Genomic DNA, 20276 nt, shown 5'->3' on the forward strand with positions numbered 1-20276 from the left:
CATTATCTTGGAGCTGGTCTGTTCGCCTACAGCCCATTATAAAAACAGGTAGGGCTGGAAGATTAAATAAACTCCTGAGATAGGTCTTGAGGATGACAGGCCCCTAAAGGTCAGGAGGCCAGTGAAGAGTAAACCAACAGCCAACGGCTCTAAATGTAGTCTTACCTGGAAGGGCACCAGTTGCAGATGTGCATCAAACGACAATCATCCAGACTTCAATTGATACCAGTGACAGAAAGGCCTAGTTTATATTGTGGCTTCTTGTTGGTTTCTCTTTCTTTGCTTGCTTTTTGTTTGTATAACATACTTTGAGAGGCCCAAATAGGACCAGCACAATTGAGTGTGCAGTCCAACAAGACAAGCTGTTTTGTGCCGTCGCATGTGAGCGTTCTAACAAGATGTGGGTGAAGGGAAGGCAGCAGGAGCCGGAGCAGGGAAAAATGAGAGAGAGAGAGGAGGGGGAGCCTGGATAAGAGGCACTTCACCACAGTTAATATCAGCAGCAAGCCAGTCTCAGGCCCTACACTGCACACACTGCAGCACACACACACACACACATGCACACACACACACACACACATACACACACACACATATACACACACACACATACACACACCTGAAGCCAGCACGACCACCTAATGGATAACACACACTCACAGTTGGATCAATATATCGCCTCACACGCATGCACACACACACACACACACACACACACACACACACACACACACACACACACACACACACACACGTGCAGTACATGCACACTGCATATCCCACAATATTCTTCAAAATTCCCAGAACACAGCTCTTCAATATTTTGTTCGACTTAACAACACCTAATTGGTTCCACTGAGGATCTTGTCTGAAGAGACTTTTAGACTTGGCTGCATACAGTAGGTGAACTACATAGAAGAATGCCTTGGTCCTAAGTACCTCTAAACATAACAAGCCATTATTAGCACAAAATCATTCTGCAGCCCCTTTTAATGAATAACCAACCGAATTCATCAATTTTAGAGCTAAACAAAAGACGTGTGCTTTTTTTAAACAAAAGAGTGTGCTTCTTATATCATGTAACTCATACTAAAGTTTGGGATCATCTCGTATCTTATTTTCAATTAGAGCTTGCAGAAGATCCTTATTAAAACACGCAAGCTGTAGAGGTCAATCCCAATAGTGGGTCACTCAGAGGTGGGTTTTTCAGAAGCAGAAGCACAGTTCATTTTGGAGTTCAGTGATGTGGAGAGGAGCTCAGTTGACTTTGTTGCACTTGGAGAAGTAACAGCCAGGACTCCTCTATGGACCTTGACACTGAAGAACTGTGTTCTTGCCTTTGGGAAAGTGGCCGTTGCTCCTCTCTAAGCAAAAATTATTCTTGTGGAAAGGGGGTTATATTAAAGTCAAGACAGCTTTAATTATTTTATTATTTTTAGGCCACATAACTCTGTGTGTGGACAGCCTTTTCTTTGGGTTGTGTTTACTATAACTATGTTCTAATTTATACGCTTCCAAATCCATTCAATTGTCTGTAAAGGTTTTACAATTGTTCAGTAAGACAAAAGCTGAGAGAGTGCGGGCACTAAGCTTCACCTTCCAAACTGGCGTGGGTGCGGGAGTTATGAGAGCACTGGGCTACTGGCAGTTACAAATCTGGATATGGACTGTTTTAGTAACCACGGCCCACATCTTATAATTACAAGCTTGGAAGCCTCAAGGGAGTAGTCCATGCCACATGCATCCTGTTGCGCATGAACATCAATAGTTATTTTCATTACCCATGACATGTATAAGTGATGCTTGTTGTGTTTGTGATGTCAGTTTTTTAAATAAATGTTCCTACGTCTATAGCCTGTACATCGCTATGCAAACAGCAAGTTGATCTCGAATGGAAAAAAAAAAATCTGCTAGTATACTGAGTATATTGTACCTCTTATCTCCATGAACTGCAATAGCAGACTGCTTTTTAAGGGGAGAATAAAGTGAGACCAAGGTACAGTGGCAAGCAGTTCTACTGTACAACACTTTACACTGTTGGAAAGACAATAGAGAAGGTGAGGAGACTGGACGCCGAACCTTGGCCCTAACTCTCCCTCCAAGCCTCCAGGTTCATTGAGGGGACACTGTTGCAGGGGAGAAAGTCCTGTGGGTATCGAGCCAATCTGAAGGCATCCGGGGGCGCGACCTCTATCCCACTGTTGTCACAGATGACACGCGGCAGAGAGTGCTTCATCAGCTCCTCCCTCTGCTTCTGTGTGAACACGCCTGGGCTCTCCCACCAAAACCTGCAGCACACCGGGTCAGAGGCGCAGGACACACACGCACACACATACACACACACACACACACACAGAGAGAGAGAAAGAGAGAGATGGCCATCCTGAAATCCTTTTGTCTGGCCACAGAGCCCATTATTTTACATACGACAGCATACAGAATGACAATAAGTATAACCGTCTCATAATTTCGAGAAGCGTAATGAGTTCCTTAAGTGCCTGGAGGGAGTGGGTGCATTTGGTTCCGTATATATATAGAGCCACTGAGCCCTGAAGTGCACCATCTTATAAATCCCACAGTACCTGTCTCCCTGGCGAAGTGCTTTCATCTGTTTCCCGATCAGACAGGCAAACAGTGGGCCAGTGCGGGCACCGGGCAGTGGCTCCTCCAGCAGGCCGCCCAGCCACACATCAATGTTGTCAGGGTTCCCATACAGCTCCATAATCTTTTCAACCAGGCGCCCGTCATTTATAACCCTACCAAGGTCCGCCGGAGTCGACGCTCGGTCAAAGCCGCAGAAGCTCCTCCACTCGTTGTACCCTGAAACATAATAAAACATTCCTATAAAACAGTGGAATGCTAAAAATAAATCTTTCAACTTTCAAATCTATCCTCCCCCCCAGAGCTCGGCACTGTCCCCGCACTCCTCCTCACATCTATTCACCGCCAAGAGTGAAAAAATAGGCCGCCATTATATGAACTGTCTGGTCTCGGCGCTCACTTCACAAATCCAACCCTCTCTGCGCTAATGCTACCACCACTAAAAGACACAAGGTGTAATCATTTTTTAATTGAAGAGCTTCTGTTAGCACCTGGATGATGGTCTTCTGTTGAAGTCCCCTATATTATTAAGAGGCCATTGGCATGTAAGATGAAAAGCTTTGCTCCTTTGTCCCTGGGAAGGCGTTCACACATTTTTTATTATTATTATTCCGGTATGGTGAAATAGAGCAGTTAATTGCAGAGGTGCACCAGGTGCTCATCATTCTGGTGGGCTTTTGCATAATAATGGGCCGCAATGATTCCGTGAATTCCATGAAGCTTTTCTCTTTCTAATGAAAATCTGAATGAGTCCCTAAATCCCAGTCGGCACCTCTGCTTGTGTGCAGGAGGGTAATTATTATTGTGAATGACAAGTGCCTTAACTTGATCAGGCAGTCAGGGTTCTGAAGTCAGATTATGGCGATGCCTGTCAAAGGCCATTGAACAAGACAATGTCATCTCCGTCAGACTGTGCATGGCCATGTTTAAATGGACTGACAGTATTATCTTCTCTAGACTCTAGAATCTTTGTAAACTATTTAACTATTTTAAGATAAAACGCTCCATTAGCCAATCTGATCACTGCATGAATAGACAATAGGAGCTCACTGGAAACAACTATAACAATCACAAAAAACAGAAATATAACAATATAAAAAATACAGCAATACAATAACATCATAATTTTTCTTGCAGCTATTCTCCTATTTGTGTAAAGATAGAAATATGCCTCTGAGATAGCAGTGAATGCATTAAGATAAGTCTTGTATATTTGATGCACTGATTTAAATCAGGGTGTACCTTGGCAAATATTGTTTGAGCATGTTGGCATGTTGAAGTCATAGACTAGCCAGTTAACTGTGTCTGTGTAATTAAGACGTCAAGATGTGTATGTCTGCCTACTCTTCAATTATTGTTATTAAATGGTTGAGTGAGTGTGTCAAAGTGCTGAAAATATGACCTCCATCGTGGCCCAGCACCAAATGTAAATAAAACTGAACGCATGCAGTAGTCATAAAGTATCCTCAAGGCATATCATTAAGCAAATATGGCAAAGTGTTCTCAGCCAAGAATAGCAGAGAGGAAAGGAGAAAACTGAACTCTAGAACCGTGTCAAGTGTTTTGCCGTAATATTCCACTAACAGGCAATCTGCGGAGGTCTGTGACAGGATAAACACAGTCAAAGTCAGAAGCGGTCATTAATACTGGACCTGGTAGAGCGTGATCTCGTCCCCGTTGGAGGTTCAGGGCAGCCAGGTCCAGAGTCTCGGGAACAGTCAGAACCACCAGCCTCTCTGTCAGCTCCTGGCTCATTAAGTGGTCCCGGGTCACCTTGGCCGCGGGCTGGGCCAAAAGGCCACGGATCACAGGGTCCAGCCCTCCTGCAGAAGTCACAGAGGAGTGAACTCCGCGCTTCCCTTCATGCTCAGCTGCCCCCACCGTTTTCATGTCCAGCCAATCAAAGAGATAGCCTGCGGTCTTCTGCAGCCCCCCCCCCCCCACCGCCTTCCAACCACCATCACTCTTTACTATATTCTAACAATGATGTACATAACATACTATGTGAAACTCAACCATGTAACAATAAATTATATATCTTTTAAAGACATGTTGCATGAGGTTTCCATTAACCAGAAAAAAGTCAAACAGGTGCACTGAATATCTACCATGTCTCAAGTTTACCCACTATACATTCTTGAGAAAAAGACCAACAAGCCCTATTTCTATTAGCAGCGTTATTCCCTGACTTCAAAGACAAAACATTTCAAACATCTGATCATGTGATAATGAATGTAGAAGTGGAGCTTTGAACATGTGAGTATTGATCAGGCTTTCCTGTAATGGGTCCATGAGGACTGAAAACTCTCAGCAGTAGGGGCCTTATTGTGATTTTGAATGGACATCCTCGGTGCACATCAGACTGTCTACCTCTGCTCTCCTGTACACAGCTCACAGGGAGAGTCCAGGGCTGAGAATGGGGACTGCTTCTGTTGCAGGCTGCCTTTCTGTGGCAATCACATCGCCTTTGAACACAGCTAACCTTTACAATCAAGGAGTCTATTTATGACAACAAGTACATCATCATACACAGGCTTGTGTGTGTGTTTGTCTGTGTGTGTATGTCTGTGAAAGAGAAAGAGAGCAGAACAGAATGGACAGAACATAAAAGAGAAAGAGAAAGTTAAAGAGAGAAAGAACAGAAGAAGAGAAGAGAAGCAAATGTTCACAACCCTCCAAATCACACAGGCCCATTACTCTCATGTACTCTACCAACTAAGAATAGTGGTGACAGTATTGCAGGGATTTTATTTTAAGGCAAAAAAAGAAGTAGTCTCCGCTGCATTGATTATGCCTAGTGGGTCGGACGGTGGGCACTGACCCTGCCTAACGATCCTCCAGGGGCTGAAGAAGGTTCGGTGCAGTGGGAGAGAAGGGTACAGTGGGTGATCCTGGAAGCTCTCGTTGAGTCTCCTCAACGTTGTCGGAATGGTGGCGTGACCAAAGCGGAACGCAGCCGTGGCAAACACGTTGGAGACCGAAGGATTCACCGAGTCATTGTAACCTCTGTACGGGCCAACATATCGATCAAAAGCCTTCTGTCCAATAATTTTTGGCACGTAGTCCCTCATGGTAATGATCTGAAATGAAAATAACAAAACAAGTTAATGGGTTGCATTATCATCAGAAATAACAAACAATGTTTTGAAAATGAAATATGACAAGCTAGTCTTGCTTACTGATAACAAAGGCTTTAATCCAGGAATAGGCTTGCTGACAGAGTTATACGATAAGGACAGGCTATCTGAGATATTATACATACATTTGAGTCCAAATATGCCTCTAAGGTGGCAATTTGGGACATCCTGAGCTGGAAGATAAGATAAGTTTGCACGTTCCATTTCCTCTGCGATACCGCTCAGAAATTCTTCTGGCCCTTATCACTATTTATAAAAGCCTGGGCTCACCTCCAGATTCACAACACCCACCACACGCACTCACATTCACTCACTGACACACACTCACTCACTCACAAACACACACACACACTAGAGCCACCTCCACAAAAAAAAAAAAAACCTTCAACACCCTCACTTTTTACTGTCCGTATGTGTAAATCAAAATGCCACCCTTCAGTTTCCAAAATGGAACCTTCATAAAAGTGGGTTCCCACCCTCTTTCATCGATTCTGTTATATATTTTATATAACGTACAGTATGTGCTATGTATTATAAATATAAGAATTCTCTATCTCCCCTGGTCCACAGGGACATTGTTAAAACAGTTCTCTCTTGCTCCTGTGTGCAGTCGGTCTTGCTCTCTCGCACAACGCTTCAGAGTGACTCTCTCTGCCACTTTAATTTAAAGGGCCTGGGTTGCACTCAACCTTATAGATCCTTCTGTGACCGATAAACTGCCTCTTTGATCCAACGGGGACTGCTCAGAGAGGATAGGCTTTAGTTGCCGGCTCAGGCCTTCTAATCCTTAAATTTTTCTCTCGGCCCAGTGTGGTGAATCGCCTGTCCGTTATAACTGTGAGGCTCGAACGAATCCGCTCACACCAGAAACTGGACAACTGAACCACGGAGTCAACGAGGCTCCCAATCACATCCCCTTCAAGGCTCCGGGCCATAATGATGACCAGATTCCCAAGATTAAGCCTCGCGTTCGACTGCAATTACAAATGAGTTAGTGCAGTGCTATGGCAAAGCATGGTGTTCATACCTCTTGCAGTACCAGATAGTTAAACTTGGCCAAGGGCTGGTTGTGTTCTGTAGGTAGCCTTTGTATGTGGCCTTCTACATATTTCCACAATGAATTTGGTTTCTCATACTGTACAACCCTTTCCTGGAAGCCAGCCAGAATTTAGCCCTGCCCACAAGATTTCAGGTTGGGAAATTCGGTTTGGACTTATTCCATTAAGACACCTCTATAACCGTATGAAAGCTGGGCGCACAAATCAAATTGTCTGGCAGGCTTTATACGATGATGGACATATGCGCAATGGTACCTAGTCATACACGTCACCTGAGTTTGTTCACAACAAAAAGGCTGTCGCTAGGGAAGCTAGACGTTTAGATTCCGCTATCGCTCCAGCAACGGGTCTCCTCAGTTCCCAAACATTTGCAGAATGTTGTTAAATGAAGAAGTGAAGCCACACAGTGTTAAACAAACCCCTGTCCCAGCAATTTAAAGAATCTATGCTTATGAGTAGGCATTTTGGGCCTGTCTTTTTTTTATATATATATTTGCTGCTTTCTAAATGATCTTGTGTTTCAAGCAAATCATTTTATGCTATTTTGTTGAAAAAGTGCAAAAAACAAATTCATTAAACATCATAATTAGATATTATTCATTTAAGGTCAGGTCTGTACAAGCATAAATACTTTATAGAGTTTACTTTGCATGAATTAGGAAAGTTAAATGAAATTCAAGTCATTGTGAAGTTAAAGCATTAAATCATTTAAATGTAAGGTAGAACTGGGAGAGCTGTTTTTGTGTGCTTTAACCCTGACATAATGAGGTGATAATACATTCACATGGGTTTTTTCCAAAAACTCATAATCTGTTTATCAAGTAAAAAATAGGTTTTCTTTATACCGTGAGGCTGTGAATTTGTTCTATCTGTTCACCAGCTTTAAAGCAGACAGACAGACAGACACCCTCACATGTGGCGACATGTGTGCGTATTAAACCCTTGCCTGGTGCAGCGCTCCGATGATTTTGCGGCTCTCCTGATACGTGGTCTCTGCGCTCCACTGGGGATTGAGAGCTTTCAGAGTGGCTGCCACTCGGTTGTGCTCCCTGACCCATAGCGTGTGAAGGGCAGTGAGGGGCAACACCTCGTTCACCCTGCTGTCCCCTGCCAGGAAACACTCCACCCGCTCCCTCCCTGCTCCATCAGAGGCGCCACAAACGCCACCCCCACCACCGCCGGCACAGTGCTCCTGAAAGCACGCTGATGGGGTGTCAGGGGCGACAGACGGCAGAAAGGGCCGCCCGCTGGTGTCGGCGAACCAGTGATTGACTGCCAGCATGCCGGCAGAGCTGGCACGGTCGCGCAGCAGGCCCTGCAAAGCTGGGCTGTGTCCATACACGGTGGAGGCGTCCAGGAAGGACGTGATGACGTTGGTCTGCTGGCGCTGGAGCATCTGCTGCAGGTCGCGGAGAGGGCCGCTCGTCTCCGCTGCGCTCGGGCACGCCGGCGAGGAGCGGAAGAAGGGGAGACAGCTCTTCTTCGTGAACAGCTGGTCGTTGGGGGGGATCTGCGGAAAACAACATGATCATCCATATAGTGGCTGAAATACGGCACAGGAATCATAGATCACAAGTCATGGTGGAACATCTGCTACTTACCAGAGTGCACTGCTGAGCACTGTTTTTAAATGGTGACAATAAAAAACAATTTAAAAACACACATATTGAACTTGATGGGTATGATTGAAAAACAAAAGCCAGACTCTAGTCAGATTTGTATCAGCAGCAGCGCTGGCACTGGCGAAGGTTGCGCTGAGGAATCTGTCTGACCCTCAAGGCAGGAGGTTGGTAGTTTAAAACACTTAACCCGTCAGCCCCGCCGCTTGGAGAGCGTCTCACCTCCTTTATCCAAACATTTTAAAGTGCTCTTCCTCTCTCATCCTCATCACTCTTCTTCTCACCACCCGCCCACCCGCCGTGCGCACAGAGCCACTTTAAAACTGGGGCATAGTGTGGCCTTAGCTGTGGGGCTCAAGGTTGTTTTATGCAAAAACACCTGGGGCAATGCCCCTAATTTGTGTGTGTGTGTGTGTGTGTGTGTGTGTGTGTGTGTCGGGGAGGCGGGGGAGTTTCACTCACAGATTGCCATGTAGTGCGCTCACGTCTTCGTGCTTGCCTTTCATTATTTCATCTTCTTTTGTGTGTGATGGAGGTAGTGCCTCCCCTCCTCTCCCAAACACTTTTCTTTTTATTTCTTAAAATAGAAGCCTGGTTCTCAGATATGCGCCATGCTGCAGGGGTGGCGTACACAAGATGAGATGGGGGTTTGATGCTCATTGTACATTAGCGACTCACTCGCACATCTCATGTTTTAGCCCCGGACGAGTTTTTTAGACGCTGGGCAAATGTGCTGTGAATTGTGAATGGGCCTAGTGGTTCAAAGCAGACCTCTCTGATCAGGAAATAAAAACAGTCTTGCGCCACAATCTGCTTAATACATTTTTAGAAGAGATCATCTGCATTTGCAGACATGTTCAGATGGCCCCGATCCTTCATATCATTTTCAGTGCTAATTCCAATTGCCTGTCCCACTCCTCAATTCTTCCGGGCTTGTGTCCAATGCAGTGGGCTGTTTTTCCTCATTTAGCAGGGCATTTTTATTGCATCATTATGCAGTTTATTGCAATTGTTTTCCCCAGCAACTCAAGCTTTCCACAGAGGATATCCCTAAGGAGCTGACAGCCTCTTGTGCTCTTACAAACAGTTGATGAGGCTCAAATCCAATTCAAACAAAACATTAGAGACTACCAGCTCCCTGACAGCTGCTTGGCAGTAATTTAAACTTTTTCGGTATGATTTTGTGTGTGTGTTTGAGAAGGGTATGTGTGTGGAGTGCAAGTGTAGTGTGTCAAGAATGTGTGTGTGTGTTTGTGTGAGGGTTTTGGGGAGGGGCATGTGTGTGCATGAGTGTGTGTGTGTGTGTGTGGGGGGGGGGGGGGGGGGTTGTGTGTGTGTGTTTGTGTGTGTGTATTCACATGTAATGTCAGTAACCATCTGTTGTATGTGTATATTACCATACTTATTGCTGCCATTTCAGCTGTCTGATGTCCATCATAAAATATTGCCACTTTGAAAGTGTATCACCAACACTGATCTACAGTATCCCACTACAAATGGTTACACTGGGTAGATATTGTCTCACATACCATATAAAGGAAATGAAAATCTACAGAGAAACTGTAGATCCATTGTGTGCCTTTCAAGGATCCACAATCCTTTTCTGGATTTTCAGCAAAACAAATAACTGACAATACTGACAATATATAACACAGAATACATGACGCAGCCCCAATAATAACATATTTGAGAAGCCGTATTGACACTTTTACTGCAGTGAAGTAACTCATCCACCAGTTGTGATATCCAATTTGAGCCCACATAAGAAGGACTTGATGCCCAAAGCAATCCTCTGAGCTATTTACAGAGAAATTAAGCTAAAGTGCTTTTGCAAAACTCTCCAAAGACAAACTCAAATGTCAGTGTGCTAATGCAAAAGCTGACCCATAGGAGTCTTGCAGACAGGAGCAGCTGGCTCTCCAGTGTCAGAGAGGCAGTCTGGAGAGTTATCAACTCCAGGCATAGAACTGTTCTGCATAAAAATCCGACAGAAAGAAAAACACAGACCACGGACTCTTTATCATCTACCATCCAGGACCCTCCAGCAAGCACAAACTCCAGAGCTCAAGCTGCCATAGGATCTGCCCCTCAAGAGCTGGCTTGTTCCACATCGATGAACGAGGCACACATTCACAGTGAAGGACCTGCTAGTGTCCCGTCTGTGTGAGTTTGTTTGTTTGTTTGTTTGTTTGTTTGTGGATGGGTGTGAGTAGCGTGAGTAGTAGTGTGTGTGTGTGTGTGTGTGTGTGTGTGTGTGTGTTTGTATAAATGTGTATGTGTGTGTGCGCACATGTGTGTGTGCGTGCATGCATGCTTCTGTATTTCGCCGTGGTGACCCCGGCTGGATGATCACATATCCTGTTTGTGGCTGAGTCACTTTCCTCTGGCTGGGACGCGCCGAGATTAATCGCAAACAAGCTCAGCCCCCCCCCGAAACAGCCCCCAGACTGATTAATGCACTCGGTGGCTCATTGACCCGTCGAGCCAAGGCAGCTAAAAAGTGTACTGTTCTGCCCCGATAAAGAAGCAATCAAAAAGATTCTTAATCAGAGGTCAGCGCCCCTAGGCTACACGGCCTCTCACTCCCCAGCAGACTGATAAACACAGTTCACTGCTCGCACACTGCGCGCTGGCTGCACCAGCAGACTTCTCATGGAGGAAAAATTATGCTTAAGCATCCTCGACACACCAAAAAAAAAAAAAAAAAGAAAAAACGAGGCCTCCTTTGCTGTCAAAAGAATGTCTGTTTTCCCCCATCCGTTTGATAAGCTCGACAACAAGAATTATATCACGGCGCAGCTAAGGGGAATTGGATTGAGGGAGACACTGTACACTATGAATTTAAATGGGGGTGTTATGGTATATTACTCAATACTGCTTCACGGCCGGCTGAATCTGGCTACAAGCGCAGGCTTGGGACGCTTGAGATGTTTAGCATCCAAAAGCTTGTGCATGTCTGATGTCCCACGGAAAAGAACAGGCTGCATACCACTGAGAACACAGACAACCTCTGCGAAGACACACGTCTGTGCGTCACATTAAAATGAATTGAATTAACCTGCATCAGTACCCTTGATTAACCTCTGATAATGTGCATGCAACCAATTCTGATATCTGTTACTGGCAGAACACTTGATCCTTAGTGTGCATGTCCCTAGGTTATGATGATGGCTCTATCTCAACCCTCAGTGAGACATTTAAAAAAAAAAAAAAAAAAAAAACGTTTTTGTCTTATGTACAGCTAAATGTTTTTTGTTTTGTTTGTTTTGTTGTTGAGCACACATACACACATACACATGCACACCAAAATCTTGTTGGTGAAACTTTTTCAAAGAAAAAAGTAATGGTGTCCTTGTCTTATTGCCTTACTTAAGCATGTATCTTCAGCTGTCATATTGTACTGCACTTGAACTGTTTTCTTCTGCTAGTGGCTTTAAGTGGTATAAGGGTAATCCCTGCAGCTGAATCAGAGGTGCCAGTCATATGCTCAGTCATTGATCCCTCTCCTGCTAAATTTGATAATTTCAAGTAATATAACCTGGTGTGGCCTTTCATGATGGCTTTTCACACTCACTATAACTTATAGAGCTGCCTGGCAAAATACAGGAACATTCCAATTAGCTAGTTTGATCTGAAATCTAATAACTTAGATCATGAGTTAGCCTAAAGGCAGATATATAATTCAATTAAACTCAGCTGGTGGTATTTTCATAAAATATGGCCTTCTTTTGAACTATCTATATGGCACATTATATGCATTTATGTGCTTTGTACACTGTAAAAAAGAAAGAAATCAGCACACTCAACAAAAACCTTCTGAGGTTATCATGTTGCTTAATCTGAGGTCAAGCTATGTTAATGTGTGGTGTCAACTTTATTACACAACTCAATCAAAGCAAACAGTGACTGAGAAACGCTGAGTGCACTAATCTTTTTCCATAGTGTTGTTTCAACTACAGCTATGTAGAGACATAGGCCTACTAGCTTGTGTAATACTATGAAGGACAGCTTCCCTGTCAGTCACTCTTATCAATGTAAGTCTGGTGTTTCATCAAAAAAGCAATAATTGTAATATAATTAAGTTACAATTTATAATAATTTAACTGTATTCTACAAAATTATTCAGGATGTAGAAGCTAGAGACATTTAGAACACAATGAACAAGTCTCAAATACAGCTACAATTGTCTTTGTCTAGCATGATCCTATATCACATATTACTACTATGTTACAACTACTCTGGAGCCATGATAAGACTGAATGAACCACATTAGCGATGCATTATGATGAGAATAGTCTCAAGAAATGCTACAAGCGTAATTCTTCCATTATGGTCATACTGTGCTTTGTTCTTCACTTCAACACTTTTTTTCCTGACCACGATGAACTAGCATACTGGTAGCTAACTGCAGAATAGAAACAGCGGACGAATAGTACCTCAATGGGGAAGCATGGGTTAGCATTTTCGCACGTGCTCAAGCAGTCCAGTCCTGAGGGGAAGGCTGCGCGGCTGCTGCTCTGCGGAGTGAAAGAGATGTCGTGGTCTATGTACTGGCCCCAGTCCACCAGCATCTGAGAGTAGTCTTCATCCTCCAGGACAGGCACGCCGGGAGAGCCCTGCATAATTCTGTTGCTCACTTCACGCACCTATAAATGTATGAATATGGAACAGTGCACAGCGTGCCCTAAAAGCATCAGCAATGATTTAAAAAGTAAATGTATGAAAATAAGGGTGGGATGTGAGGAGCAACTGAATGCTGCTTTTGGCCTCCATTCGGTGATCGTTAACATGCAGCTTCTCTCAGCAATCTTTTTAATGAACTTTTCTCTTTTAGCTCTGCCACTTATTAAAATGAGGATGCTTGCATTAACCACATACTGTGATAGAAGAGCTACATTATGGCCATACTGTGTGTTTACAGAATGATGTACTCAACTGTGTTTATGTAAACAACAGGAAGCAAATAAAATCAGTATTTTTTTTAGTTACATCAACATGATTCATTATCTTGTCCCCATTCCTGACCTTATGTAAAGGAGCTTTTTTGCATATCTCTGGGCTACATTAGACTAAAACCGTAAAAGATTTAGTTGACTTGTGTATTTGAGGAGAATAATGTATTATTGAGGCACTAGGCCTCAAATATTACATTTTTAATACAGACTTCCTTGAAAGAGTTATTTGCAACATGAATGTTAAAATGGTGCAATGCAATTTTAAGGTGGTGGGTATTACCATACTGTATGTGACAAGTCTGTTTATCACAGCAGAGGACTATTTATAAATGTTCATGTTTGCATAGTAATGTGTCCTTCCCAGCAAGCACTCTACAATGAGGCCTACATGGCCTGTCATTAGAAATTACACTGTGATTAGACACTTTTTGATGTACTTTTTTCCCTATAATCTAGGTATATGTAAGCGCAAACCCAATACAGGCCATAAAATGAGACCAAAAATAGGCAGATTTTCAACCTGCGTTGTCACTTCCTTCAGCTTACCGGAGGGAGTTGGAAGCCACCGTAGTTGCGGCCGGCGTTCCAGCCTTTGGGCTGGCTCTTCCCGTCTTCGTACTCCGCCGGGAGCCATCTGGCCAATACCGTGTTGGCGGCTCCCCAGAGAGGGTTATTTCTGAATAAAACAGAAAGGCTGAATAGCGGCATTGAAAAGCCCGTCCCAGGCACATCACAGTTTCGAGGGGATTTTAAGCAACACCAACCCGAGCCTGCGATTCCGACGCAGTCTGTCATCCGCTGAAAACATGACACTGTCAAGTGTCACAGGCGATATCTGAGGCTGTGCACAGCAACCATGAGTGACAAATGGGTGGCTTTTAAGAGGGCCTTATTGCATACAAGCTGTTTGGATAAATTGTGAGGCTCCGCTTAGCACAGAGCTCAGTGGCTGATTGTGCCTTTGTTGAATTACATTGTTCTGTGTTAATCAACTCAGCTGTCAGTTCATTCCAGAGCAAGCCTGACTTGAATGAGACAGAAATGCAATATACTTTTCCCTCTACATCTGTCAGTCACAGCTGCCAGATAAAACCGCGGCCGGCACCATTCCACGGAGGGAGCAGCTCCGTGCCTGCCTCTGTGCTGCCATGGGTAACGCAGTGCCCGGCTTCAATATTTATATCGGAGAGAGACCTCTCTCTCCTCATGCGCTTGATAACAGCAATGCAGCAAGATATCTTTCCTGCGCTGCTTAGCACAACTCTCCCTGCTGGAAGCTCTCCTCGCGCCAGGACTGCTGTGCCCTCCATCTGCCCAGCAATCCTTGACCGGTTCGCTCTGTCACAGGCCATCTCATCAGCCCCCATGCTGCTGCCTACGTAAAATGCCACCATCCGGTCAGCCTCAGAGCTGACTGCTACTTCTGTGCCCGGGCCCCCACTGCCTTTGGATATGATCCAGTCAGTGCAAATAAATACAAAAACACCGATCACAACTTGTGTTGGTTTTCACTTATATTAAGTAAGTGAAATGTTGGTAGCACTTGTAATCAAGTTTCTGAAATGGGCAGTAGTAGGGTAGAGGGTATGGAACTGTGCTAGCATGCAGCAGCCAGACAAGTTGTGGGTACGCCGTTGGCCCTTGTTATAATTGATAGTCGCTGTGGATGAAAGCCTTAGCCAAATGAATAAGTGTGATAAATGCTCTTTGGATGTGAGGTAGGGTGAAGTGCATTACCTGTTGTTACAGACTCCATCGATGGAGCGGTATTTGCTTGACTGGTCTCCATAGGGACAGCAGGCTGGCTGCACGGGGGCAGGGCACCCAGACCAGTTCGCAATCAGCTCCACTTCCTCTACGGAGAGGTACTCTTAAACGGGAGTTAATTAGGTTTACAAATGCAAATCAAACATCCCACAGTCAACAGTCCTCCGAGGTTTGTGTAATTCCCATTTCCAAGCCTAATGCACCCCCAGCTTGTGCACACAGATCAGGCATGACATTTAGTAGACTTGGGGGTAAAAAAATATGCTACATGATCCAAACAAAATGCTATCACTTGCTTGTTGTGAAAATGACCTGCTTCTGGGATCAAGCTTTTAATGATGACGCCTTGTGTAAACACTACAGAAATAGACAGGTTGGCTCGGCGTGACTGGATTACAGCAGTGCTGACTTGGCAAGCGAGTTTGAATTGAAACAGGACCCCACCTGTCAAAGCTATGGCTCTTTTATGTCTCCGGCTTGCCTTGGCCTTTATGAGGTGTAAAGTCATTTCAAAGACTTCCGCTGCTTTTGATATCTCCAGGGTCTCTGATGCCGGTTGCCTTAGAAGCGTGAACATCTGCATGGGGGATTGCGCCATGCTTCGCCTGCGAAAACCACCAAAACCCCACGAATAAGTCAGCAGATTCCACCGCATTAAGATGAAAAAAGTGTGTGAGGTGCAGAAGGCACACTACAAATGTTACCTCGCATTAGTGTGTTGGTACGCCTGGTCGACCATCTGCACACTCTCTTGAAATGAAGAGAAGAGCAAATCCCGAGACTGGTCTGGTCTTCCTGAAACAGCTGTACATGTGGAAGCAAGGAAATAAAACAAGATAAGAGACAATATGAATATTGCCATATAATTTAGTCATCTCTTTATAAGCTTGGTGGTCTATTTTTAAGAAATTGAAGTTTAAATGTTAAGAACATTTCCTGTCATCATAGTCTTTGTAGTGTTGCTGCCGTTTCAACAGTGGAAAACATAATTATAAAGGTGATTGTGAGTCACAACAATGAATCTATTCATACACTGCCTTCAGCTTCTGATTGCACTGTACTGTACTTATAAGAGGCTAGAACTGATTGACCTTCTTAACCAGGAAAAAAAGCAGTAATGTGCCTGGAAACACTGTATAAACCTATCCAAGGGGATCCAAGTGACATTGGTATGTCCTTGACAGCCACCTCATTCTGAGTCAAGAATGCCCCTCAGTGACTCTGGGGCAGTAGGCTGCGTGCATGCATATGGCCTCTATTAGATTACCGCATGTCCACCGCCTAGCCTTGAGGTGATAACTCTCTTCTGTCCAAGCATGCCGCACATCCCGGTGTGTCGCCAAATGGCTGGGAGCATCTCCAAGCAGACGTTCTGGGATCAGCAACTTTGCAAAGTAGCCATATTGGAGGGCCCCCGTGTGTGTCACAATAATGTACACGCAGAGAAGCTGCTACATTCAGGCTGCTGCCCTGAACTTTGATTAAACTGAGCTAGAAGGGAAAAAACAAGCATTGTTGGAGTGTCTATGGCATCATGCCAACAGAAGTATCCTTGAGCATAATATTGTGAATTTGTTGGACTATTCAATGTATCAACAGGAAACAAAGGGATATCTTGATGACCTGCTGACCCCTACATCTTAGAGCATAGGCTACTTGAGAGCAGTGTGATTCATATGGTTGGCACCTGTGCCATCTATATTGCAAAATAACCCACCCAATGTAACTGTGATTTGTGCTTTGCTAGATTTTGGGGGGAACTATCAACTTGTCATGGGCTTCAGCATGTGATGATAATGTTGATACCACAGATGATTGAAGACCCAGTAAGACCAATGGTAGGAAAAATCAGGAACAGAGTTTTATTAACAATTATGCACATCAAAGGAGAGACAGCATGACTTCACCTAAAGATCCACCAGCTGCTCTAACTAGACAAGGAAATAGTTAGGGTTTGAGTATCCTTCCAGGCTGATGGGAGATGGTGTTGGTCATCCCATCTCACGTGGACTACACTGAATCAGACTCTGATTAGTGGCAACCTGGCAATCCAGAGCAGATAGCTATACTGACACAGCCATGCAGAACAGTGAAACACTGCAAAACCATAATATTCCCTCTCTAAACACATAATCACACACAGATATAGACAGGGACAGTAGGCCTACTGGAACAGAATTAAATAACAACAGTCATATCATATGTGGAAGAACACATAACAGAAACGTCAAGACATAAACCACTTATGAATATAAAAATCATAAGTTTCAATTCCAGTACTCTCACATGTACTGTTACAAAAACATTGGCTCATTCTACAGTGATTTTCTTATTGATTGGATTGAAGGAAATACATTTTTTGAGTACAGTGTTTATACTCAATTCTGATTATAACTGTCCTCCAGTTTACTTGACCCGCCTCTTCCCATGTGCTGCTGCTCTCACAATTGGTTGTTCAAAGCTGGACATGTATTCCTTACATGAACACAGCAGAGATTTTAAACTCAGAACCATCTAATCAGTTAAATGATCAATTAACAAGTCACTATCTATACCCACTGCATATGGAACATACTGTAAGGCTACCTGTGACAGAGGTTTGTCAAGGGGCTTACAACTAAAACGTAAGCCATGGCAAAACAAAAAAACAAAAACAACAACAATATAATGGCATTTAGGAAGCTCAGGAGAAATAATTCTCCAACATGTGCACCACATGGGAAAAGTACAGCAAATTACTGTAATTCATCTAAAATTGCCCCTCTGAAAGAAATGATGGGGTAGCTACGAACACCAGAAAGTTGTCCTAAAGTAGATGTGTCCAAGAAAAATGCACTATTACAGTTATAAACAGGCCAGAGCAGCAAGAGCAGCAGAAAATGGATGAGGGAACTAGCAAGAATATTACCTACACCTATTGTCTTCACCACTACACATGAGTTGAGGGAAGCCAGTGTTTTCTATCCATTGACAGAGTGTAGGCTACAGATTGTACATCGTCTTTAGCTAGTATAGAGGTTTTTCTTTTGTTTTGTTTTGTTTATTTTTTGTAGGTCATGTTACTGATTGGAGTACCAACAGGTACAAACTGCGTGGCATTTTATTGATAGAATTTTATTGAACAAATAGCCATTTTGACCTGCGGTTTTACATGCTGCAAACCCGTGTCACTGAACACTAAGTAGAAAATACCACACAGTATGTACTCACAAAAGCTAATGCCAAACAGCGTCCACCTGTATCTATACAAGCCCATCACACAGACAGTTATCTCTATGAATGCCAAGGATCCGACAAACCCACACACGCATCGTCTTGCTAACAACAGTAAACATTGCCCTGCTATTGCTGTCAGAGAAGGGTTACACACAGACAAATCTGCACAGGCAACGGTGTGAAGATGTATTTACAGCAGACTCCATGTCTGAGACTGATCCACACAACAGCAATTGATGGACAACAGCAGAACCTAACTGAAATGATGCCTTTCTAGAAACCAAATACAGCTGCTGACAATAGACTTGAGATAGCAACACAGTAATGTCAAATCCACAGCAGGAGCCACATCGACAGCTGGTCTTTCACTGCTGACAATAGAGAACTGCCAACCAGACACCCTTCCATGGCCCAGAAACGCACACAGACTTGGGGGTTGAGGTAAATAACAGACCAAAAACCACTCCAGACTGGTGGTCTGGGAAGCTACTGTGTTCATCATTAACCACAGCACATGGCACCAACCTGACCGAGGAACACAGGGTTAGTATAATAGCAATGTTTCTCATACAGCTATGTCTGTACAATGTTGTGTAAGATAGATTTAGCAGGCTTAGCGCTTAGCGGAGCGGGCAAAACGAGACGAGGAGCAAGATGACAAACTTGATTTGGGACGGCAGATGAGGTCCACAAACCCAATAGCAGAAAACTAGCATAGCTTCTGAAATGATTAACACAGAGCACAAGGACAGCTACTGAGGCATCTACAAAACTACACTCCCTGGTGGTGAGATACTCTCTACTTTCAAGTAGCCTTGCTGAAGCATAAAAACTGCCAACTGAATATTTAAATGAGAAAAGATATGGGTAAAACCTCAGTATGTAGGTGTAACACAACCAGGAATCACTCTGGAAGACAAATGACTTTGATGTTCATTTTGACATTTTTCAAGAGGATGAAAGATGAAATTTGGTGTATGAAATATTACTCACGTTTAAAGATTTCTGCTCGGCTGGTTGATAACAAAGCAAGCAAGGTGCAGCAGAGGCTGACAGGTATGAGTGGTTTGTGCAAACCAGCCATAATTACACAAAGTCCTGTACCAAAAAAAGGCAAGAGTTGTCATTCGGAGACAGATCAAACAACAGACTACACATAAAAATGAGAGCTTTTTACAAATATTGCAACAGTAAGTGCCATAACACATGGACAAACAGTTAAAACAGTTAACATACAGTTCACATATACAACAGTATGACAATAATCTATTTTTTTTTTAATGCAGAACTTAAAACATAGCTTTAGAAAAGCACATATTCCTAAAATACATTAGAGCGATACCTGTAAAAGGATCTCTCTACCTTTGCTGCGGTTCTAGGAAAGGACGAGCGTTATTTCCTGTTGGCAGTGTATACGTCTGAGTCGTGATTGTTTGCATAGGCTCTCTCAAAGACTCACTGAGGGGAATTCTTCATACAATGTTGACTCGCCTCAAAAGCCACTTGAGTTCTTCTTGTGCTTCCCCTCCATACTCAAGTACACACATTTATTTATTTATTTATTTAACTAAAGTAAGTAGACCCAGTCAGGAATATGGAGTTCAATCAGGATGCTAGTTCTTATTCAGCAGTACACAGGAGAGGGGCAATACACAAGAGGATGCACAAGGTTCTTTATGGTCCCATGTGTCTACACCATAGACTGTATAAATAAGGCCTAGAGAGGGAATGATTCAGAGCTTAGGTAACCTATTAATTACTATTATGACAAAGCACATCTTACTTCATATCAGTGGTTGAGTTAGAATACATCATGGCCTTGAACAAACATACATTCCCTCTCTCTGATAACACAGAATAACAAGAGCACACTCATGTCATAATTAAGGTTGGAGGTTACTTCAGAGAGGATTATTCCTGTCC

At 43.7% G+C, this 20276-nt stretch overlaps 1 protein-coding gene across 1 annotated transcript; it reads right to left on the minus strand.

The window, feature by feature from the left end:
* Nucleotides 1–1849: 1849 nt before the first annotated feature.
* tpo (thyroid peroxidase) lies at nt 1850–19878 on the minus strand. Its single transcript, XM_042072303.1, has 12 exons — nt 19716–19878; nt 19347–19451; nt 15842–15941; nt 15582–15742; nt 15108–15240; nt 13917–14046; nt 12852–13061; nt 7743–8306; nt 5423–5681; nt 4254–4424; nt 2583–2820; nt 1850–2288 (listed from the first exon to the last, which is right to left on the minus strand). The coding sequence occupies exons 2-12, from the start codon at nt 19435–19437 to the stop codon at nt 2087–2089; spliced, it is 2259 nt and encodes a 752-aa protein (XP_041928237.1). The 5' UTR covers nt 19438–19451; nt 19716–19878; the 3' UTR covers nt 1850–2086.
* Between the last annotated feature and the right edge of the window lie 398 nt (nt 19879–20276).

This window comes from Alosa sapidissima, chromosome 19 (assembly GCF_018492685.1).
Source record: "Alosa sapidissima isolate fAloSap1 chromosome 19, fAloSap1.pri, whole genome shotgun sequence".
NCBI classification, from domain to species: domain Eukaryota; kingdom Metazoa; phylum Chordata; class Actinopteri; order Clupeiformes; family Clupeidae; genus Alosa; species Alosa sapidissima.

What these genes read in the sequence shown, in the direction of transcription:
- tpo (XM_042072303.1), bottom strand. Translation starts at nt 19,437, where the DNA reads ATGGCTGGTTTGCACAAACCACTCATACCTGTCAGCCTCTGCTGCACC. An exon ending in TACCAACACACTAATGCGAG is followed by an intron (nt 15,743 to 15,841) that starts GTAACATTTGTA and finishes TGGTTTTCGCAG; the next exon opens with GCGAAGCATGGCGCAATCCC. An exon ending in ACGAGATCACGCTCTACCAG is followed by an intron (nt 2,821 to 4,253) that starts GTCCAGTATTAA and finishes ATTATGTTTCAG; the next exon opens with GGTACAACGAGTGGAGGAGC.